This window comes from Phyllostomus discolor, chromosome 11 (genome assembly GCF_004126475.2).
Source record: "Phyllostomus discolor isolate MPI-MPIP mPhyDis1 chromosome 11, mPhyDis1.pri.v3, whole genome shotgun sequence".
Lineage (NCBI taxonomy): Eukaryota > Metazoa > Chordata > Mammalia > Chiroptera > Phyllostomidae > Phyllostomus > Phyllostomus discolor.
The window spans coordinates 64,972,404-64,997,382 of record NC_040913.2 but is presented as its reverse complement, the minus strand read 5'-3'; the positions used below and the strand labels follow the sequence as shown (position 1 = coordinate 64,997,382).

At 43.2% G+C, this 24,979-nt stretch overlaps 2 protein-coding genes and 1 pseudogene across 9 annotated transcripts in view; 2 read left to right on the top strand and 1 right to left on the bottom strand.

Annotated features, from left to right (window-relative positions):
* The window catches only part of CARS2 (cysteinyl-tRNA synthetase 2, mitochondrial), a 51,235-nt gene extending 49,952 nt beyond the window's left edge, over nt 1–1,283 (top strand). For 2 of the 3 annotated variants that reach the window (XM_028526516.2, XM_036011457.1), the window contains 2 exons: nt 225–431; nt 937–1,113. In XM_028526516.2, coding sequence (XP_028382317.1) covers nt 225–431; nt 937–1,005 — 276 coding nt within the window. In that variant the 3' untranslated portion in view covers nt 1,006–1,113. Of the gene's footprint in view, nt 1–224; nt 432–936; nt 1,114–1,263 lie in introns of those variants that run through there. The other variant, XR_004899923.1, reaches the window with a different exon arrangement.
* A 2,617-nt stretch (nt 1,284–3,900) lies between these two features.
* Nucleotides 3,901–24,979, bottom strand: part of NAXD (NAD(P)HX dehydratase) — a 35,684-nt gene continuing 14,605 nt past the window's right edge. For all 6 annotated transcript variants that reach the window (XM_028526784.2, XM_028526783.2, XM_036011462.1 and 3 more), the window contains 5 exons: nt 8,832–8,882; nt 8,641–8,745; nt 7,049–7,169; nt 5,646–5,766; nt 3,901–4,567 (listed from right to left, as the gene is read on the bottom strand). In XM_028526784.2, coding sequence (XP_028382585.1) covers nt 4,417–4,567; nt 5,646–5,766; nt 7,049–7,169; nt 8,641–8,745; nt 8,832–8,882 — 549 coding nt within the window. In that variant the 3' untranslated portion in view covers nt 3,901–4,416. The remainder of the gene's footprint in view (nt 4,568–5,645; nt 5,767–7,048; nt 7,170–8,640; nt 8,746–8,831; nt 8,883–24,979) is intronic.
* LOC114508791 lies at nt 16,780–18,235 on the top strand (annotated as a pseudogene).

Genomic DNA, 24,979 nt, shown 5'->3' with positions numbered 1-24,979 from the left:
CCTGGGCAACAGACATTCAGGAGAGGAAAGTGATTTGCCGATGGCCAGGAACCTCACAGCCTCTCTTCCAAGGCCCGTGAAAACAGCTGACTGAGGGTTCTCCGCAGTGCCCTGGGGAGGACACATGCTGGATGGGCTTAGCCCAGAATTCACCAGCCCGTCAGGTATGGCCATCTTGGCTGCTGCCAGGATCTTGCTGGTTACGCCGTTCCTCTTGGGTGTAGTTTGTTTCAGGGGACAGCAGCTCAGCCACTCTGCACAGCGTGGTGGAGGAGCTGGTCCGATTCCGGCTCAAGGTCCGACAGTTCGCCCTGGCCACGGGAGAGGCTACCAAGGAGGCCCGGAGGCAGGTGCTCCTGGAGAGGCAGCCCCTGCTGGAGGCATGCGATGCCCTGCGCCAGGACCTTGCTATCCATGGCATCAGTATTAAGGTGAGCCACTGCCACAGAGGCCCAACGACAATGGGCCTGAGATTACTACCCTGAGATGCTATGTGAACCAGCTGGCATCACACAAACACAGGAAGGTCAAAGGTCAGTCCCTGTGAGCACGGAAACCCACCCTGTGGTGAATATGAGGGGGTGAAGTCAGCCAGGAGGGACCCTGAGCATGGGGGCACCTGGGAGAGGGTCAGAACCTGGGGCAACACTGAGGCTCAGGGACATGTGTACTCGAGGAATCGGGTGGACAGAGAAGCAGACCTGCATTCTTGCTCAGTCCCCTTTCCTGCCCCAAGTGGCCCTTCCCCAGCCTGCCAATGGAAGACAGTAGTGTGACTGTTTCTAAGCATCCAGCTGCTTCCTTTAGTGCGGCCCAGACCAGCGGAAGCATCAGGGCATGGGCAGTGCTCCGTCACTCTGAACCCTGACCATCTCACCCTTTTACTCCTTGAGCCGAGTGAGCCTGCTCAGCCAGGACCTTCTTTCTCCCCTCTAGGACAGGAGCAGCACATCCACCTGGGAACTGCTGGGTCAGAGGTCAGAAGACCACAAAGCTGGGAGCTGAGATGCGTGAAGCGGGAACCACAGGCTCACAATGCGGTCTGTGCTTGCTTGTCACTATAGAAGCTTTACATTAAAGTTTTCCGTTGTGGCTATTTAGTCAACATTAAAATAAATCACTTACAAGTATGACACATGGACATGAACTAAAGGGGGGAAATGTGGGTGGGAGGGGGTGTACAGGGTGGAGGGGAGTGAAGGGGGGGAAATGGGACAACTGCAACAGCATAATCAATAAAGTGTATTTAAAAAAACAAAAAAAATAAATCAAACTGATACAATCCCATTGGTGCGTTACTAACTATGGCTAAAAAATTGATTTTTTAAAAGTTTTTATTTGGGAGAGGAGGAAAGGGAGGGAGAAAGAGGGAGAGAAACATCAATGTGCAAGAGATACATTAATCAGTTGCCTCTCACACACCTCTTGCTGGGGACCTGGCCCGCAACCCAGCACTCAATCCACTGAGCCACACCAGCCAGGGCTAAAAAATAGATTTTTAAAAAATATTTTACTTATTTATTTTTAGAGAGGGAAGGGAGGGAGAGAGAAACATCAATGTGCAGTTGCTGAGGGGCATGGCCTGCAACCCAGGCATGTGCCCTGACTGGGAATCGAACCTGCGATGCTTTGGTTCACAGCCCATGCTCAATCCACTGAGCTACACTAGCCAGGGCAAGAAATAGATTTCTTTGTAGTACCAACAGCTGCAGATTCAAGTGCAGTTTAATCAGCCAGCATCATCTGTGATATAACCCAGCCAGCCTGTGTCCGTGAGCCCAGCACCCAGGTTGTAAGTCTTAAATGGGAGTCTCAGAAGACGTCATAGTAAGGCAGATAGCACATGTGAATGGGAACAGCAGGGCGGCAGATTCCAGGACACCCTTATTCCATGGAGACCTTGGGGGTATCTGGCTGTGCTGCCTGGACCTCAAGTGCTGGGCAGTGATGAACTAAAGAATGGTTATTCTGGAGGAGTTGGAGTGGCAGGGGTGCGAGCAAGACACAGGGGTGTGACAGGAGGCCAAGTGCACTGGAGGTGCATGGCGGACAACCTGGGACAGCCAAATGGCCTTGGTCTTGGTCTCCTCACCTTTCTGCCGCTGGTGGGGAGCTGTAGCTGTTCAGTGAACTGGAAGGATCGAGGGTGACCCTCCTGCAGATTCCCCCAGCTTTCAAGTCCTGGCCGGTGCAGCCTCAGGCAGCAGGTAAGCTCATTCTGGGCACAGTTGTACATAGCTTGGTGTGGCTTGGCAGCTATGTTCACTTTGTTATTTATCTTCATGACCCTCAAAGGCATTGGTGTTCCTAGTCTACTGATAAGGATGCTCGTTTGGAAGCTGACTTGTTAAAGTGACCCAATTAGCACATGGTGGAGGGAAGTCCCTATATGGCAGGCAGGCCCTTTACAAGGCGATATCCAAATAGGGTCCATTCAGGACTGCGGAAGCAGCCTGTCCCCTGATGCCTAATTGGCCCACCCAGTTCGTCCTGCTGCTATCCTGGTCTCAGGGACTTAGCTCTCCCAGTCCCAGTACGACAGTGTGCTTAGCTAAACTAGTGGGTACTCTTGGGTTTACTAAAAAATACAAGGAAACAATTTCAAAACTTCATTTAAAAAAGTATTGGTCCCTGGCTACGTGGGTATACTTCCTATCTCCTTTTTAAGCAAAGGGATTTTGTCCTTATTCAAAGTAAAAACTTAAGTAACAAATGCACAGGAATAGCACCTGTGGCTGTTGGATTTCTTATGTAAAGAAATGGCAACATTTCAGGCTTATTCTTCACATTACTTCATTTTAATAATATTGGTAAACACTGGTAAAAAAAAACACATTAGATAAACTTAAACATTTTTATCTCCCTAGTACCTGACAACGTCCTCAACTTAGGAAATTGGAAAGATGGGTTTTGGCTATTTAAGAAAAAATATAAAGCTCTACATTGAAATAAGCCAGGTCTGCCTTTTACATCACTAGGATTTAGACACAATTCCCCAAAGGAAAAATGTCCATGAGTTTTTTTGGAGAAGTTCACATGTAGACAGCAAAACTTCTAGAGTTAGATGTGAAATAATAGTGGCATATATCTTTTAAGAAATCTCAAAAGTTCATGACTGCTCTAAAGAAACAGGACCCACTGGGGTGATGTGTCTGAGCCACAGAGCTCCATCCAAGCGCAGGCATCAAGGGCAGACAGACTTCTGGAGGAACTGTACACCCAAATGCATGTATTAGCAATCCAACCCCACGGAAAAATGACAGAAAACAAGTCACTCTCAGGCTACCAAAAACAAAAACAAACAAACAAACAAAACAACAAACCAACACCCATACAATCAAACAAAAGTGAACCAGAGGCTAACAAGGCAATAAAACATCTCATTTACAACAATTTCAGATGTATCAACTTCTTTAATGGAATCTAAATCTTCCTGAGTACACACTCACCCATTTTCAAACCAGGATTGCTGTTCTGCTCTGTTCAGTTCCCCCAGGGCCCTCCCGGCACCGTCCACCACCAGAGACAGCATCCTGAAGGCTTCCTTCCAACAGAGCACACCAGTGGGCATCCCTGCCACTCAGGCACCCTCTGCTGGGCCCCGTCAGCCACCTCACGCACTTGTGCGCACAGGCACGGACACATGAAAGTGTAAGACTCGAAGTGCTTCAGAGCCCCCACCTTTGTGCCCTCAGGTATCAGTGTCCCGTTAAGTTTCCTCCTCGGATTTTCCCATGGTGCTTCCAAAAAGATTTCCAAGGTCAAACAGATCACTGATTATTCTAAATACTTGAACCAAATAACCAAAACAACCAATGCTTAGTATTTCTGCCCAGACCTTTTCAACATAATCACTGATTAAAAAGTAAGCTAAAGAATAAATGCCGTATTTTTTGGTGGATCTCAATTTTGTTTAAAAGAAGCAAAACTCATTATTCTCAAAGATGTTTGGAAATGACCAACTGATCCCTTTGAAAGAACTATCTAATAAGACGAACTTCTTGCATAAATAAAAGAAACATGAAGTGCCTTGGTAGACAGCATGAGAAGAGATAAGCTCAAAGAAACTAAAACAGAATTCTGCAATCTTGGAACAAGCCCACAAATTCAGTAGAGCTGCTTAAAGGTTTTCTCATTCTCAAATGATTCTCCATGTTTTCATTATTGCTAGGAAGTTAAGAACAGTTCAGGAGTACTTTGTTTAGTGTCATTATAACATTTCAAAACTGCATGTTTAGCCAAAAAGTGCTGCATTCCCAATTTTTAAATTCCCTACATCAACCCATGTACCCTAGACTCCCAAACAGCCATGCTGCCCCAGTACCCAGGGGGTTCAGACACATCCAACGTGGGTCTTCCCATTAAAAATACATTTTCTTCCATCGTGGTGCCCACTTTCTTCCCATTTGCACCGGCTCAGGTTTCAAAGAGTTTGCTGAACGCAGGTCCAATTTCTGCAATCATGGTGGTGGTGGTGGTGGAGCGGCCGTGCTTCTGGAAGGCTTGGTGGTTGCACTGCCTTGTGAGGGAGCACGCACCAAAGGCAGCCACGAGGAGGGGGCTGAAACTGGAGGACAGAGGCGTTAGCAAGGCGCTGTGGGAGGTGGGACACTCCCCCTCATGGCTTTGTCAGACATCAGGGGCCAGAAGACAACAAAGGCCCTGATTTCCTTCCTGTTTCCACCCTGAGACCCCAAATTGACCATTTCTAATCTGATACACCACTGAGGCAGGCAGAAGGTAGCTTTACTACAATTAAAATAACCAACAGCCCCCCTGATATTCATATTCCCTGACAAAAGGCATATCGGAAGTACCCACCGTCTGGAAAAAGGGTAGAACACAGTAGTTTCCCCTGGTGAAAACTGGAGCAGCACTCAGTGGTTCCAGTTTAGATGTGAGGGACTGACCACGATCTGAGAATGCAGGCTCTTCCTGTCACTACCAGACTCCCGCTACGGCTCTTCTTCCCCCACGCACAGGCCCCTTGGGCCCACTTGGGTGGGTGCTCCCTGCCTGGCAGATGTGCCTCAACCTCACGAGCACAACACTACTTTACCAGGTGTCAAGCAGGGCCCTCCAGGCCCAGGACGTCCCAACCTGGCATGCGCAGCCCCCATGAAGGGTGCAGAGAAGAGAAACGGGGTTCGAAGAGGGGTGGGAACTGCTGGAATTCACTCATAAAGCTGTCATGTAACAGCAGACATGGGTCAAAGCCCAGATCTCAGAATTTTGCTGCCCCTTAAAGGAAACTCACCTTTCAGGACAGCATCTACTCAGGTAAGCTCTACCTCTGCCTGCATATTTTTTATTTTAATTTCCTGTTTTACAGCAGGTATGCATTGGACACCCTAAAACACTGTTCTCAAACGTGGCCACACATCAGTGTTAATGGGAGAGCTTTAAAGGCTAGGGGTGCCCCCGAGCCCATCGGCACCCAGTGACGGGACGGGGCCCAGACGTATGGAGTAAAAGCTCCCCAGGTGAAAGCCCTGGGATCAGCCCTGGAATATCCTCCATGTAAGAGTAACACCAATATTTCATTTGGAATGTTCCAACCAGCCATGGATGAAAAGTATGGGCCACTAAAACAGCTTACACAGTCCAAAAATTTCAAAGCAGGACAGATGAAAATGTGGCCATACCCGTTTGTCTTCTCAGGTCCGGCGTGGAGTGCCCAGTGCACCAGAACGCCCAGGGAGCCAGACAGGAGGTCTCCTTGCCCACCACACCTGCGGTTACTGCCCTGCAGGCTGCACTCAAGCACTGCAGAGCAGAAGTGAGATGGGTGTTAGAGCGAGGGCTGTTCCAGGTCATCCACAGGTCTTCCTCAGTTGTTCCTAACAAGGAAGCCTGTCTTTTATAAGGATAGGAAACCAAGGCAGGCAGAAGTCGGGCTGCCCCAGAAGAACCTGTTTAGTATGGTGGTCAGCGGACCTATGGCTCAGAACCACGGAGGATCTGCTAAGAGAGGTCGGAAGAACACACAGGCTGTCCGTCCTACAGGCTCCAGACCTCTCACACTCCAACGAGTCCACCTTCAAGGAGATATGCACAGCACCTGAGCCCCTGTCTGCACACAGCTGGTAACCCTCATGTGTAATGAGGAATTCCTATCTTGGAAATAGGTTGTTATATGGTCCAAATATTTTAGAATCTAGAGCACCTTCTAGCAATAAAAGAGCCCAAAGGTTTCAGGACCCCCCAGAGACACTCACTCCATTTCCTGCCTGGCATAGGAAAGAGACAAAGTCAGACAGACATGACTAAAGGTGCCTTCTGTTCTCTGTTGGTCCTGACTTCTGTGACCTTGACAGACACTCTTTACCTAGGCGACAGTTCTTTGCACTGAATTCTCTGTTAAAAGAACTGGTGCACACTTTGCCTCCAGATCAGACTTTTCTGTTTTCAGGGAGCTGGAGAGGTTATACTCCTCTGATTATGCACCGTGTAGATACGAGTAAATGCTGACAGCCATCTGGCTCTCACTCAACAGGCCACAGGCTTCCGTGGAAAGAATGTGACTGAAAGATTTGCCACATTCAGCACCTAGTGATTCCCACTACCGTCAGCTCTGAGGGTTTCTTCACTTTCAAGTCATTTTCATAAACTAGGACAAAACAGAGTAAAATATTCAAATAAATTCATTTATGCTGCAGGCAAGACAGAGGTGGCAGGCCGAGGACTCTGGAGCACCACCTGCTGTTCCAGTCGCCTGCCCACTGGGCTGCTTCTTGTATCATGAACAGAACTTTAGCCACTGCACCTGGTATCAACTAAGATCAGCACTGATGACTATCACTTCCCTTTGCAAAACAGTGAGAAATAAAAATGGACTTTGAAGAAGTTGTGATTAACAAGCTCATCAGGAAGTCCCTGTTTGTGGATCACGTGATGCATATGATGTGTGAGTGTGTAAGATATGAGGGACCACATGTGATGTGCAAATGTGTGACACATTGTGCACCTGTGACACTGTGTGTGGATGAGGTTTTCCTAAGGCTTATGCCCAGCATGGCCACACCAGGTGAAGCCCAAAGCCACTCACCCTGTTTGCCGTCAGAGATCACATCCTGCTCCCCTTTCTGGACCACAGTCACATTCCCCAGGGCCTGGCTGAGTCTCAGCACAGCTCCACGGCGATCACTGCCATCCACAGGGTCTCTCAGCTACAATGCAGGACCACAAACAAAGCTGTCAAAGACACTTTTTTAAAAAGAGCCCACAAACATGGATAACAACAAATACCCTGCCCCATCCATCCTGAACCTCAGACTCTCATATCTAAGGGACTCCCCCAGGCACAAGATGGCCCCACACACAAAAACACATGTTCCATCCACCAGCTGGAAAGAGGCCCAGGACATCACAGGCAGAAAGTCCTCCAGGTGGATGCCAACACAGGGGCTGGAGGCAGAAATGCTCTGGTGCCCATCCCCTACCTTGTTAGGCCAATGGTAAAGAACACCACTGCTCATGGCTAGGATTTTAAAGGTTTGCAGAAGGGATTCAACTTTGAATGATAATACACTAACATTCATGGGGCACTTGATATGTAAAGACTCATGAATTTACATATGAGGTCTGTCTGGAAAAACTCCAGCCACTGTTACTATAACAAGAACCATTTGCATGACATTGATAGAAACTGGCAGCCAAGAAGAGTGGACTGGCAAGTGCATGTGTGAACAATGACAACTTCACTGGACTAGTCAGTGAGGGCGGTAGACGCTGTTGAGTGAGCATGTGCACTGTGTGGCCATCCAATTCAAAATGACTGAGTACAGCAATGAATCTGCATCAAATTTTGCATGAAGCTTGAACATTCCTCCATGGAAACTATTTGGATGATTCAGAAGGCCACAGCTATGGGCAAATGGTGATTGGCAGCTTCATCAAGACAATGTGCCCTCTCACGCATCACATCTTGTGCAGTGTTTTGGCAAAACATCAAATCACCCAGGTGACTCAGCCCCCTACAGCCCAGATTTGGCATTTGGCACCCTGTGACTTCTAGCTTTTCCCAAAATTAAAATCACCTTTGAAAGGGAAGAGATTTCAGATCATCAATGAGATTCAAGAAAATATGATGGGGCAGCAGATGTGTGAGGTCCCAAGGTGCCTACTTTGAAGGAACTAAGGCATCACTGTCCTATGTACAATTTTTCTTGTATCTTGTATTATCTTTAATAAATGTCTTTTTTTCATATTACACGTCTGGGTACCTTCTGGACAGACCTCACATATTATTTCATTTCATCCTCACATGCCCTATGAGGCAGATGTTACCATTATCCACATTTCAGACGAGGTAATGTAAGGTAAGGATGGAGTCATCTGCATAGAGAATACAGCATGGGGGTCGGACTGACCCGAGCCCACCACCCTTCCTTTCATCCAATCAAAGATGCACTGATTGGAAGATGCCCCATCATTACCTGTGTCACCAAGGGGGGAAAAACACTGTTAATGTGTGAAAATGCATCACAGAATATGCATGCATCCACTCAACATCTCCAAGTCTGTCCCAGCAGATGCACTGGCAGGGACTGGTGGGTGCATAACCTCAGAGTGTGTCCCCGCCCCCCCTCAGGATACAGAGGGTTTGCACCCTGTCTTTCACATGGTCCACAAACTCACCACAGCTTCACAGAGTCTGATGAACTCCATGTGGTTGGGCGTGAGAACAGCCTTCTGGTAGCCTTGGATGAGGGCTGGCTGCTGGGCGATCAGCCACAGCCCATCCTGCACAAAATAAGGACTCCTGTTTACTGCATGGCCTTGGGCACCTGGCTGGGAGGAGGGGACAGGAGAGGACAGGCCACACTCACTGCATCAATGATGATGGGGATGGCTCTGGCCTTTGATGCTTCTAAAATGCCCTGCGAGAAAAGAAAGCTATGTTCAGCAACAAGGCCATAATCTCTCAGAGTGAAAAGAAAGCCAAGCAGTTCCTTGACCAATTTCAACATCAGCTTATCAACAAATAGCCAGAAAATAATAAAACAATTATTTAAAATAAATAGAAAAGATCCCAAGGACTGATAAGAGTCCCTTTGTAAGGCAGGGCCCAGGTCACTCTGAAAACATAAGCCCATGGGCAACATTACACACAGCACTGGGTCCCAGGCTAGCCCATGAAGGACAACCTCAAGCTGGCATCTCCAAACTTCCGATGGACACCAATCCTCAGGATTCAGAAATGAGAAATCTCAAGTCTTGGGAATTCCCCAAACCATCAGCTTTTATGTATTTTTCATAATACTTCCTGTGTTTTACAATAATGAATCACCATCATAATGCACAAAACAGCACTGGTCTCTGAAAAGGTTATACTAAAAGTTTCAGAGGTTTTATGTTAAAAAAATTATATATAGGTTGGGGCAAAAAACAGGTTTACAGTTGTGAATATGAGAAACAGAGTTCATTTTGTATTATTTATTAATTGTATTAATTTCCACACAAACAACTGTAAACCTTTCTTGACCCACCCTGTATATACAATCAGCATATGGTCATTTATTATGATGAACCAGTGTAACATTATATACTGCAACAGCATATAACAATGATCTCTAGCTGATACACTTGATAGAAAACATTAGGAGAATAAAACAAAATGTATGGTAAGCAGAAATAACTTAAAACACTGAAAGATAAATGCACACATATTTAATTAGGTTATAATCCTGAAAGGAAACGTGAAACCCCACAGAGCACGAGCTGCCGTGTCCCACAGTCCCAGCTGCATTTTGCTGACACTGGTCAGAGCATAGGGATCATTTTCAAAAGCCCCTTCAAAGGGATACCAGGGTAGAGGAGCCTCATGGAAGCCCATTTCCGACTTTAACAATGAAAATACTCTGCTTCCCTTTAGTTTGGCTTGACTATTAAAACTGATTTGGATTTTGCTAATTCAGATTTTTTTATCTTTGGTTTCGTGTTGTGGTGGTCCTTCACCTCTTTGTATTTTTCCTATTAAAGTTCTTACAAAAAACAGTAGCCTAAAGTGAGTACTCAAACACTGGGAAATGTATTTGAATATACCACATCATAAAACACTCAGGTCTCCTGGCACAGTTAAGAGCACCAAACAGAGTTATGCATCAAAGTCACCCATTTAACGACTGACTTGCTTCCATCACTCAGAGGATTTGTATGAAGTGCACTGTCATTTAAACCTGTCAACGTTTCCTGCATTTGTGAGGATGGCTGATGTTAGCAGCAGTCAGAGCCACGAGTACACACTTTGAACAAGGCAACAGTTCCAGGTGAGACTGGCTGATGATATCACCACCACTCTCCAGAACTTCAGCCAATAAATAATCTAACATAAAAAAGAGTGGCACAGGAATGAACAAGCCACACCCAGGTCAGAAAAGGCTGGAGGATGGCTGAGTGGCTGTGCAACATCTCTACTAAGACACAGATAAAATAAAACAAAAAGCATCCTCGTGTAGGAGACCAGGCAGAAGCGAGGAGGAATGGTAGCACCCCAGAGCAGAGTCCTGGCGAGGGTAGCCTGTTGGTGGAATGGCAAATTGATAATAGATTCAGCAATTGAATCTGATTCAGCAACACAACTTGTAGAAAATTATCCTACAGAAAATATCTAAGAGAAATGGACAAATATATATATATAGAAATATTCAAGACATCATGAATGTAATAGGAAAAGCTGTAAACAGCCTAAAATATATATTATATATGCTATATATAGTATATTATGATGTAGCATTATAAATATATTATAGTGTATTATGATATAGCATTTCACCCCAAAGCAGCAAAATATACATTCTTTTCAAATGCATATGGATCATTTTCAAAGGTAAACCACATGGTAGGACAAAAAACAAGCCTCAGTAAATTCAAGAAAACTGAAATCATCATCAAGCATCTTCCCAGATCACAATGGCTTGACACCAGAAACCAACCTCAAGGAAAAAACTCAGAAACATTCAAATAAATGGAATCTGAAGAACATATTATTAAACAATGAATGGTTAACAATGAGATTGAAGGAGAAATTGAAAAGTACCTGGAAACAAATGAAAACAAACACACAACAACCCAAAACCAGCTGTGTTCAAAATGGGACACAGCAAAGGCAGTCCCTGAGAGGGAAATTTATATCAATACAGGCCTACCTAAAGAAGACCAAAAAATCTCAAATAAACAAACACTATATCTAAAAGAACTAGAGGAACAACAACAAAGCCCAGAGTAGAAAGAAGAAAATAATCATGTTCAGAGCAGGATTAAATAACATAGAATTAAAAAAAAAAAAAAACAATTCAAAGGATCAATGAATCCAGGAGTTGGTTCTTTGAAAAGATAAACAAAATTGACAAACCTTTAACAAAAATCAGCAATAAAAAAGGAGCGATGACTCAAATAGACAAAACCAGAAACCAAAATGGAAAAGTAACAACTGACACCACAGAAATACTAAGGATTCTAAGAAATTACTATGAACAACTATATGCCATGAAATTGGACAACCTGGGTGAAATGGATAAATTTCTAGAAACATACAATCTTCCAAAAAAGAATTAAGAAGAATAAGAAAGCCTGAATAGACCAGTAACAGCTTGTGAAATAGAAGCAGTAATCAAAAAACTCCTGGCACACAAAAGCCCTGGGCCAGATGGCTTCACAGGCGAATTTTACCAAACATTCAAAGAAGAACTAACTCCTATTCTTCTCAAACTATTCCAAAAAATTCAAAAAGAGGGAGACTCCCAAACTCTTTTTATGAGGCCAGTATTAACCTAATTCGAAAACCAGGTGAAGACACAACAAAGAAAGAAAATTGCAGGCCAATACATAGATGCTGAAATCCTCCACGAAATGTTGGCAATATGTATCAAGCAATACATTAAAAAGATCCTACACTATGATCAAGTAGGATTTAAAACAGGAATGCAAGGATGGTACAGTATTTGCAAATCAATAAACATAATACAGTCCTGACTGGCATAGCTCAGAGGATTGAGTGCTGGCCTGCAAATCAAAGAATCACTGGTTCAATTCCCAATCAAGGCACATGCCTAGGTTTCAGGCTGGATCTCTAGTCTGGGGGTTTCTAGGGAGGTGACCACACGTTGATGTTTCTTTCCTTCTCTGTCTCTCTCTCTCCCCTTCTCTAAAAATAAATGAATGAAATCTTAAAAAAATAACACAGTACACCACATAAACAAAATAAAGGACAAAAACCACATGATCATTATCAATAGATACTGAAAAAGCATTTGATAAAATCCAACACCCATTTATGATAAAAACACTCAGCAAAATGGGAATAGAAGGAGCATACTTCAACAAAATAAAGGCACCATACTCAATGGACAAAAACTAAAAGCTTTTCCCTTTAAGATCAGAAAAAAGACAAGGGTGTCTGCTTTCACCACTCTTATTCAACACAGTACTAGAAGTTCTAGCTACAGTGACAGACAGGAGAAAGAAAAAAAAAGGCACCCAAATTGGAAAGAAGGAAGTAAAACTGTCATTGTTTGCAGATGACATGATACTGTACATAGAAAACCCTATAGACTCCACCAAAAAACTACTGCACCTAATAAGTGAACTTGGCAAAGTAGAGGGATATAAAGTCAATATTCAGAAATTGATGGCATTTTTGTATACCAATAATGAATTATCAGAAATAGAAACTAAGGGGAAAAAATCCCATTGAACAATGGAACTGTTAAATCCCATAGCTAAAAATCCCATAGCAACAAGAAAAATTAAGTACCTAGGAATAAATTTAACCAAGGAGATAAAACACCTGTACTCAGAAAACTACAGAATACTGAAGAAAGAAACTGAGAAAGATACAAATAAATGGAAGCATATACCCTGTATGTGGACTAGAAGAATTAACATCATTAAAACGTCCATGCCACCCAAAGCAATCTATAAATTCAATGTAATCCCTATACACTGAAATACCAATGGCATATTTCATTGATCTACAGTAAACACTTCAAAAATTTATATGGAAGCAAAAAAGACCCCAAATAGCCTGAGTAATCTTGAGAAGAAAAAAAGTTGGAGGGATCACTATACCTGATATAAAACTATACTACAAGGCCACTGTAATCAGAACAGTCTGGTACTGGCGTTAAGAACAGACACATAGATCAATGGAACAGAATAGAGAGCTCAGAAATAAACCCATGTCTCTGTGACCAATTAATATTTGACAAAGGAAGCATGATCCTTCAGTGGAGTAAAAACAGACTCCTTAATAAGTGGTGTTAGGAGAACTGGACTGGTACATGCAAAAAAAAAATGAAATTAGACCACTAACTTACACAACACAACAAAATAAACTCAAAATGGATAAAAGACTTAAATACAAGTTGTGATACCATAAAAGTCCTAGCAGAAAACATAGGCAGTAAAATTTCAGATATTCTACATAGGAATATTTTTCCAATATACCTCCTAGGGCAAGGGGAAACAAAGGAAAAAAATAAACAAATGGTACTACATCCCATTAAAAAGCTTCTGCATGGCTAAAGAAACCATCACCAAAATGAAGGGAACCAACCACATAGGAAAACATATTTGCCAATGATACAATGGATGAGGGTTTAAGCCCCAAAATATATAAAGAACTCAACACCAGGAAGACAAACAATCCAACTAAAAAATGGGCAAAGGTCATGAATAGATACTTCTCCAAGGAGGACATACAGAGGGCCCACAAATATGTGAAAAGATGCTCAACATCATTAGCCATCAGAGAGATGCAAATTAAAACCACAGTGAGATGACCTCATACCCGCCAGAATGGCCATCATAAATAAATCAACAAACGAGACCTGGCGAGGAGGTAGAAAAAAGGGAACCCTAGTGCACTATTGATGGGAATGCAGACTGGTGCAGCCATTGTGGAAACAGTATGGAACTTCTTCAAAAAATTAAAAATAGAACTGCCTTTTGACCTAGCGATTCCACTGCTGAGAATATGCCCTAAGAATCCCAAAACACCAATTCAAAAGAACTTATGCAGCACTATTTATAATAGCCAAGTGCTAGAAACAGCCTAAGTGCCCATCAGTAGATAAGTGGATTAAAAAACTGTGGTACTTTTACATGATGGAATACTATGCAGCAGGAAAAAAGCAGGAACTCCTACCTTTTGCAACAGCATGGATGGAAGTGGAGAATATTATGCTAAGTGAAATAAGCCAGGAGGTGAAAGACAAGTATCCTATGATCTCTCTTATAAGAGGAATCTAATGAACAAAATAAACTAAAGAGCAAAATAGAGTCTGAGACATAGAAACATGGAGCAGACTGACAGTGGCTAGGGGGGATGGGGGAGGGGAAAATGATGGAAGGAAGGGGAAGGGACTAGTCAAAGAACATGTATGAAAGACCCAGGGACATGGACAACAGTGTGGGAATTGACTGTGGGAGCAGGGGGTAGGCTGGGCAGAGGAGGACAAAGGGGGAAAAATTGGGACAACTGTAACAGAATAACAATTAAAAAATAAATAAAATATTGAGTATTATAATTAATGTAAAATAAAATGAATAAGATATGATATAATAAATGTAATGAATATAAAATAACATATAAAATATATAAATATACAAAATTAAATAACTGACATGGAAATGCACAGGACCCAGAATTAGGCCAAACAATCTTGAAAAGAAAAAGTTCAAGAGCTCCACACTTTCCCATTTCAAAACTTACCACAGAGCTGTATGAATGAGGAGTGTGGTGCTGGCACAAGGACAGCTGTATAGGCGATGAAACAGAAACAAAAGCCCAGAAGTAAACCCTGACATTTATGTCAACTGATTTTCAACAAGGATGCCTAGACGATCCACTGGAGGAAAGAAGTCTTTTCAATAAATGGTACTTGAACAACTGGATATTCACTTGCAAAAGAATGAAATTGGTCCCCTTCCTTATACCATAAACTAAAATTAAAATGGACCACAGACCTACACGTAAGAACTAAAACAATAAACTCTCATAAGAAAATAGAAATCTTGCGGCAGGCGAAACTACATCTTAGACAAGTCAGCAAAGGCATAAGTGACAAGAGAAAAATAGATAAAATGAACTATCAAAATTAAAAATTTGTGGTACAAACAGTACCATCAAGGAAAAGGTACCCCACAGAACGAGAAAATATTTGTAAGTTCTATCTCTGAACTTATAAATTTGTATTTGTAAAGGATTTGTATCTAGAAAATATAAAGATTTTAAAAACTCAATTATGAAAAGACAAGTAATTTTTTAAGTAGAGAAAGGATATGAATAGATACTTCAAAGATCTACAAATGACCAATAGCACTTAAAAGAATACTCAACATCAGCCATCCAGGAAATGTAAACCAAAACCACAATGAGAAAACACACACACCCACAACGAGATACCACTGCACACCTACTGGGACAGCAATAATGAAAAAGATGAACAATAACAATGTTGGAGAGCACATGGAGAAATCAGAACCCTCACACACTGCTGATGGGAATACAGGTGGTGCTGCTGCGGAGGAAAACATTGGCAGCTCCTCAAAAACGTGAGTTACCACAAAACCTGTAAACAAATGTCCACAGCAGCATTGTCCATGATAGCCAACAACTGGAAACAACCCACATCCATCAACTGATGAATGAGTAAACAAAATATGGTCTACCCATATAATGGAATACGAAACAGCAGTAAAAGATAGTGAAGTTATGGCACTACTCAACATGGATGAACCTTGAAATTAGGCTGAGTGAACAAAACTAGTCACAAAATGCCACATATTATATGACTCCATTTTCATGAAAGGTCTAACATAGGCAAATCCACAGAGACAGCAAGTTGATTAGTGGTTGCCAGGGGCTGAGGAGGTTGAGAGAAACAGGGAGTAATAGTTAACGAGTATAGCGTTTCTTTCTTAGGTGACAAAAATGTCCTAAAATTGATCATGGTGATGGCTGCACAATTCCATGAATACAAGGTCTGTCCAGAAGGTATGCTGCCATGTACTATGAAAAATAAAGACATTTAATGAAGAAGATACAAGATACAAGAAACACTGTACATAGGACAATGATGCCTCAGTCCCTTCAAAGTAAGCACCTTGAGACCTCACACAGTTCTCCCAGTCACTATCAGCTGCCCTGAATCTCATTGATGGTCTGAAATCGCTTCCCTTTCAAAGGTGATTTTAATTTTGGGAAAAGCCAGAAGTCACAGGGCACCAAATGCCAAATCTAAGCTGTAAGGGGACTGAGTCAACTGGGTGATTTGATGTTTTGCCAAAAAACTCTGCACAAGATGTGATGCATGAGAGGGTACATTGTCTTGATGAAGCTGCCAATCACCAGTTGCCCATGGCTGTGGCCTTCTGAATCATGCAAATAGTTTTTACGGAGGAATGTTCAAGCTTCATGTGAAATTTGATGCAGATTTGTTGCTCTACTTGCTCAGTCATTTTTAATGCAATGGCCACACAGTATACATGCTCACTCAACGGCATCTACCACCCCTACAATGAAGTTGTCATTGTTCACACATACACATTCCAGTCCACTCTCCTTGGCTGCCAGGTTGCGTTAGTGTCATGCAAACCATTCTCGTTATATTAACAATATTAGAAACTATAGTACAATAGTACAATAAAGTGTACAATGAATTGTACACTTTAAACGGGTGAACTGTATGGTATGTAAAAACCTCATCTCAATAAAGTTGTTTTAAAAAAACTCAACAATTTACTTGCTACATGACCACTTCAGGAATGTAATTTAATTTCTGTAGGATTCAATTTCTTTGTCAGAAAAAAAAGGATAAGAATGGAAAGCCAGCAGCCTCAGCTGCAGCCACTCAGGCCACCGAAACCTGTGAGCTGGAGCCAGCATTGGGCTCTGTCTGTCTGTTCTGTGACAGTGGCCACCACAGCAGTGGTCATGTCAGCAGGTTGGAGGATGGAGTATCTTGGTCCCATGGCAAGGGGCTGGAGAGGTGGTCGTGGAGCAGGGCCCTGGCACAGCCTACCACCTTTCTGTAGTGATGAAGGACCTGGTGAAGAAGCTGAAGTTGCTCCTCTATAAGAAGGAACTCCTCGGAAAGAACAACCTGAAGCCCCCATCCAGACACTATTTTGCACTGCCTACCAACTTCAGTGAACAGTTCTACACAATTTGCATTCTTGCCACCTGGTTAATTAACGATGCAGGACAGCCCTTTAAGCAGCCTCAGGAATATGATGACCCTACTTAGCAATCTCTAAGACATTATCTGAGCTTCCATTATTTGAGAGAACTGCAGATTTTCCCCCTCCAAAACTAAAGTCAGGTTGTGGAGAGCAGCAATGCTGTACTCTTGACTGTTTAGCTGAATAGGCGTTAAAACATATTGGTTTCACCTGGAAAAGACCAACATATCCAATGGAAGAATAATAAGCAATTGTTCCAGAAGATGATGCAGTATTAACATTAAAGAAAGTGGATGAAGAATTTGAGGAAGAGGCAATGAAGAAAATTTTACTGATTTCAATGTTTTAAGTTCCACAACATGTGTACTACCACAACTGGAAGTCATGATTAGGACTGACAATAGGGATTGGAGATTCCATGTTGACCTAACGCACCAGCACGAAAGTGGAACTGAGCCTCCTCTAAAGGAGACCAAGGGATTTTTGGACAAACTCCAAATGAAATTAGAGGACTCTGGAAAAGACTGGCAGCTGAGAAAAGTACATCAACAATCAGCTTGAGCACCTGGTTCAAGAATACCATGCAACTCAAGCACAACTGAGTAAGGCGAGGGAACGATACCAGCAAGGAAATGGCGGAGTGACTGAAAGGACCAGTCTGCTGTCTGAGGTTACTGAAGAAAGACATGGAAGAAACGGGTAGCAGTGTGACGGATGGTGCTCCTTCGGTGAAGATCAAACAGAGCCTCACAAAGCTGAAGCAAGAAACTATTCAGAGAGACGTTAGAACTGGTGTTGTGGAACCCGCATCGCTCCCGTCAAAGCTGAAGGAGAAGTCCAACGTGACTAGGGACATGCCTGCAACAATCATTCCAGAATCTGCCATGGGTTCTTATTAAAACAAACTGAGTGTTTTTTGTGTGTGATTACTTTGTGTTTTATAGCAAATCATATTTCATGTTGCATATTTCAAAGCACAATTATACCTCTTCAAGCACATTCAATGGATATTTATATATATATACACACACACATATTGTATCATGGTGATTATAGATGGTTAAAGTCTTTAAAATGAATATAATACTTAATAATTAAAAATTCTCACTTTTATAAAAAGAAATCCATAGACACAGAGACAGACTGATAGCTGTCAGACAGAAGTGGGGTTTTGGGGGGCTGGGTGAGAAAGGCGAAGGGATTAAGCAAAAACAACAAAAAAAACTCACAGACAATAGTATGGTGAATACGGGAGGGAAAAGGGGGGTGAGGGGAGGTATAAGAAGGGGAAGGGGGGATAAATGGAGATGGAAGAAGATACAACTTGGGGTGTAAACACACAATTCAATATACAGATGGTATACTGTAGACTTGTACACCTGAAACCTATTTAATTTTATTAACCAATGTCACCCCAATAAATTCAAGTAAAAAGAAAGAGCAATGAGAGAGACAATCTCTCTCTAAACCACGTGAGGAGGACACAGCAAGGTGTCTGTCTGCAAACCAGGAAGTGGGCTCTCACCGGACACCGAACCTGCTGGCACACTGACCTTGCATTTCCAACCTCCAGAACTTTAAGAAATAAATTTCTGTATGTAAGCAAAAAGAAAGAAAAAAGAATAGAAATCTATTGAATAGGGTTGTTTTGGGATTACACCAGATAATAAATTCATTCAGAAAAAAAATCTAGTAAATGCCTACTGTGTGGCAGGCACCGAGGAGGAAGCTGATCAGGAGAAAAGCATAATACATTGCTTTGTATGAGCTAGAATACAAGAAATGTTAGCAATTCTCATCTCTGCGATTGCTATTTTACATGCAGAGGGAGAAAAGTCCAAAAGAATGAAAGGAAGGTGAACTCTGGAGACCGGGCTGGGAAATACAGTGAGGCACATGCTCACTTCCCACCTCCCAACTTGTACACTGCAAAGGGGTTTGTTTAATAAACATACAAACATTTTTATTATAAACTTAAATTCACAGAGGAAAAACCCTGAAGTACGGAGAACTCTATAGCTTTATTCACCTTAAATTTGCACCTGATCCCTCTTTAATATGTTTTTATGTTGCTGTAATCTATCGTTACTTTTTACTTTAGTATATCAGACACAGTTTTCCTTGGTTCAACATAGTCGGCTCGTCTATAATATGATTGTAGAAGAAAACCTAAATGGTTATGGTATTGCAGCCAAATAGTATATCAAAGTTAGCTTTATTATGCCCTGCCTGGTCACAGCAAGACACTCCATATGTAACCATTTACAAATTAGGATCCCACCCCCTGAACTAGGATATCTCCCTTTGAAATATGGTCCCTGAAGTAGGATTCACAAAGGGTCTAGACAGGTATCGTAGGAGAGTATGTATGTCCAAAGAGGGTGACATTGATACCATACCCCTTTGCGATTTTCCTGGACACTAGCAGCAGTGCAATTCTGACCACCTGGAGGTGGGCAACTTTCACAGTTAAACGGCAAGACCCCCCCCCCGCCCCCAAGACCGCCCTCCCTTCAGACACTAGCTGGAGGCTCATGGGTTCCCATGCCACTGGCACTTCTGACCAACTGGTTACAAATTTGGGGGTTCCCACCAACCCCTCAGGTCTGATCATTTTCTAGGATGACACAGGACTTAGGAAAGCACTATACCTTCAATTACAGTTTATTATAAAAGATACAAATCAGGACCAGTCAAATGAATGGAGAAACACAAGCAGCGAGGTCTGGGAAGGTCCCAGGAGGAGTTGCGGCCCTTTCCTGATCAGTCAGGACACACACACCACCCCCCGCCCCCCACCAGGCATACCTGTGTGTGTTCCAACCACGAAGCTCGCCTGAGTGTATGGGGGTCTTTCATATTATGTTTGCATAAAGAAAGGAATCACTGTCCATGTGACTGAACTCAATCTGCTGCCCCCTTTCTGCCCAACAACTCTAATCTCAAATTCCTGGTGTAAAGGCCCCTACCCTGAGTCAACTCTTCAGCATAAACTCAGGTGTGGTCCAACAGGCCCACCTTAAATAAGAGCCATGTCTATCACTCAAAAAATCTCAAACGTTTAGAGGCTCCCTCCTAGGAAAGACCAGCCAATTCTTTATTATAGAACCCCTGCCAGTGCTGGGGGTCTGGGTCCTCAGGGCCACACGTGGCACAGACAACACAGCAGCAGAATTAAAATAAATACTTCTGTTTACTTTCACAGCCCCCTGAAGATGCCTTTACACACACAATCTCATTTACTCCTCAGAGCTTAAGTATCAAGGGTATCAATTCTGGCACTGGATGTTCTGGACATAAATACCACTCACTAGTCCTGCCTGGATGACTGTGGGCATATGATACCTGCACCAGACATCATCTTTCTGTACCAGTTTCCACATTTGTAAAGTGGAAATAATGCTAATACCTGCCTAGAGGGTTGCTGTGAGAACTAAATGGGCTTAGTAATATAAAGTACTCAGAAAAGTACCTGGCACACAAAACATACATAATATTAGTATACGAGTCACAGATTCTACTAAGCTCAATAATGCAGTAAGTAGAACATGATAATGAAAACAGAAACCTAAGGACAATAAAGCTGCACAGTCTGTCTCAGGTCCCTCAGCTAGTAACTGCTCCGTGCCCCCAGGCCAGTGTTCTATGTAGCCCTAGCACACACATTTGTCCTAAGAAAGAAAAAATGCTTATGTGGAATTCTGGTAAAACTCATGCATATTTCTCATTCACTTACGCAGCTGTTTAAAAAATAAGCTCATTTTTAATTACTGATCTTAAATTTTCCATGTATTAAATTCCTTCATTGAGGAATGAATTACCTGTATGGCAAGTGCTCAGAAATACAGGGGAGTCCTTGGTTCAGGACAAAGGGACAAATGCCCTGCATGGGAACTCCTCAGGGTTGAACACATCCAGACATGGCTCAGGTGGGCAAGACAGTCAGGATGGTGGCCAGGGCCTGGCAGGAATCTCACACGAGGAGGAATGGGCTGGCAAGCCCCAAGCATGTGCCTGCAGATCACAGCTGCCGACAGGGAGTACACAGTCCATGTTTTGTTTAGAAAAACACCCTAACAAATGGCCTGAAGCAAATTGTGGGCAAACTATGCTGTCTTCGGCTATGCAGGCTGCTATAACGAAATACCACAGACATGTGGCTTGTAAACAACAGAAATTTATTGCTTCTAGTTCTGGAGGCTGGAAGTCTGAGATCATGGAGCCAGGTGTGGGTCTCTTCCTGGTCACAGATGTCTTCATTGTGTGAGTACACAGGCAGATGGCAGTCAGCCTACAGCCGGACAGGCTGTACCGAGGAAGCACCAGAAGTCAAACCTAAACACCAGCAACTGGTGTTAAGTCTCCACACTACCTGAGAAATAGCACAATTACAGAATCAACAACAATAAGGCATTTAAGGATGAGGTTAAAAGGAGACCAGAGAGTGTGTCATGAGCTCCATTCTGTCACGACCAATGGGACCAAAGGTTTATTGGCAGGTCAACAAAAGGTCAAGAATCTCAACATCACAAGGCTCATTGGGGGAACAAACACTCTGGGGCTCCATTCTGGCAGGAACCCCCAATGTGCCTCTCTCTGCAAAGACAAACCATCCAGCAAAGAGGCACTGCCAGACCTCCCATGACCTGTGCTGAGCCCCTACTGTGCCGAGCACCACTGACTCAGAACACAAAGTGCATCGCAGATTTGTTGTTAACACATGGAAATTCCCCAGGAGAGGTTTCCTACTCGGAAAAACCAAAGGGTCTAGCACTTCTCAACCATGATTAACTCCTACTTTTCAGAAAGAGAGTTAAGACTTTCAAAGATCTGAATGGCACTGCTCCACAAATTTGCACAACCCATGCTAATACCAGATGGCTTAGAACCAGGAGAATCCTAAATTAAATCCTCTACTTTGCACAACATGTCATCTACAGCTACTTTTAAATTATATTTGACAGCCTCTCAGATTATTTGTCCTGAAGGCACAACTGCTGGCTCATTAATCTCTCCTGATCTCTTGGCAAACTCTTTGTCACAGGAGTGAATAGCTGCCCCTCCCACGCCAGGAGTCTATTATCACAGCTCCTCATTCCAGAGCCCAGTAAAGCACAAGGCATTCTGTTCAGAGCCACTCAATAGCGGAGCACCCCACAGACTTTGGGCTGGCTTCCAGTTCTAGGCAGTGGGCTCCTTTTCTTTGTTTGGAGAATTTTCTTTTCTTTTTTGTTGATTTTATTTACTTATTTTTAGAGAGAGGGTAAGAGAGGGAGAAAAACATCAATGTGTGGTTGCCTCTCAAGCACCCCCTACTGGGAACCTGGCCCGCAACCGAATTGCCTTGACTGGGAATTGAACTAGCAACCCTTTGGCTTGCAGGCCCGTGCTCAAGCCACTGAGCCACACCAGCCAGGGCTGTTTGGAGAATTTTCATTAAATGAAAAACTTTAAAATGCAACGTAGCGTGAGAGACATTGGAGAGAAGTTGGAGCAGACATACCCTGTCCCCTTCCCAGGCATAACTCAGGATACATTTGTTTTTTTCCCAGCTTTACTGAAGTACAGTTGACAAATCATTGTATAAATTCAAGGTGTACAAGCTGATGTTCTGATATATGTATGGTGAAATAATCACCACAATCAAGCTATTGTACCTATTACCAATAGGTGAGAACACTTAAGATCTACCTGCCTCTTAGCAAATTTCAATATACAATACAACATTGTCTCTAGTCACCAGGCTCTACATCCAAACTTATTCACCCTAACCGCAAATGTGGACGCCTTGACCACCACCTCCCGTCCCCTGAACCCCAGCCCCAGCCCCCAGCCCCGGCAGCCATCTTTTCACCCTCTGCTTCCGTGAGTCGGGCTATTTTGACTGCACACAGAAGTCAGATCATGCAGTATGTATGTCTGTGTCTGGCTTATTTCACTTAGCAAAATGTACTCCAGAGGACATACACATTTTCATCAACCCTTTTAAAAGAGGCAATAAAATGTATCTACTATCAATTTTAAAGTAAAAAACAAACTTATTGCTCGATTCCATACACCCCAGTCACCTGTCATTTGTCATGGCTGTTTCTCCTCAGTGATTATTCACAGAGAGTGAAATTTCAAACCCCAACTTCCACCTCAAAAGCTGGAACTAGAAGATTTGTCATGGGAGGTATACTTAAAATCCATGTTCTCACTAAATTCTGGTAAAGCAAACACACTTCCTACCTTTTAAAAATGTTCTTCGCCAATCAGATTGCCAAGAAAGTGTAACTAACACATAGCTGTCTGCACCTTCCTTTCACTCTGAATTTAGCCCAAAACATAAAAACTAAGCCAAAAATAGTCCCTCTTGGTTAATGACAATGAGAATGCTAAATCATGTTTAGTATGACCTTGAATCCTTTAGTGGGCACGTGGCCAGGCACCATCTGAGGGCATCAGGCATATTCCTTTGATTTGGAATCATTCCCCACATCCTGAGGTTACAGCACCACCTCACACACAAGGTCTGCCCAGAAAAAGTCCAGCCATTGTTAGTTACTATAACGAGAACAGTTTGCGTGACATCGACGTAACCTGGCAGCCAAGGACAGTGGACTGGAATGTGCATGCGTGAACGATAACAACTTTGCTGGACTTGTCGTTGGTGGGGATGATAGACGCTGTTGAGTGAGAACATGTATTGTGTGGCCATCACATTCAAATGACTGAGTGAGTAGAGCAATGAGTCTGCATTAAATTCTGCATTAAGCTTGAACATTCCTCTGCAGAAACTTCAGATGATTCAGAAGGCTACAGCTATGGGCAACTGGTGATTGGCAGCTTCATCAAGACAATGTGCCCTCTCACGCATCACGTCTCATGCAGTTTTTTGGCAAAACATCAAATCACCCAGGTGACTCAGCCCCCTACAGACCAGATTTGGCATTTGGTGCCTGCAACTTCTGGTTTTTCCCAAAACTAAAATCACCTTTAAAAGAGAAGAGATTTCAGATCCTTGGTGAGATTCAGGAAAATATGATAGGGCAATGGCTGGTGACTGGGAGAACTGTGTGCAGTCTCAAGGTGCCTGCTTTGAAGGAGACTGAGGTGTCATTGTCCTGTGTACAATGTTTCTTGTATCTTCCTCAGTAAATGCCTCTATTTTTCACATTGCATGGCTGGATACTTTCTGGACATACTCTATATGTGTGTGTATAGATGTGTGTATATACGTAACTAGAGTCTTGTGGCCACTCTGGGACACCCGGCGCCTGGCTAGGCTGTGCATGTATGCAGATTTTATCTGAGGACAGCAGGGAGGTCAAAGCTGCAGATCAACTGGCCAATGGGACCTGAGGTCCAGGGTTTTCTAGACCCAAAAAGAACATCAAGAACGTTGGAAAACCACCGGCTTAAAAAATTAGACTAACAGAGCTTTCAAGAGGACCCAGCTAAAAACACAAAGCTAAAACCAACAGATACCTTTTGTGTTTTTATCTAAATTTACAACTTACAACAAAAGTATCTGGTAGATTAACTCTCAGAAATATCCTCTCCTACTCTGGTCATTGTGACAGTGACTTCAACTGTCCCCACTGTATTGTGTACTGTGCCCATCCTGGCACTGTGCAATGCACTTTATAAAATATGGCTCTCAGTAACTCCTGGAGTCCCAATCACCCCTTTAGAGGGAAGGCACAAGGCCTGCAAGGCTGAGCAAGCTGCCAGAGTCCCCAGCAGGAAAGGAACAGAGCTGGAAAGTGAACTCAAACCTGACCTCAAACCCTGCCCAGTGCTAACACTG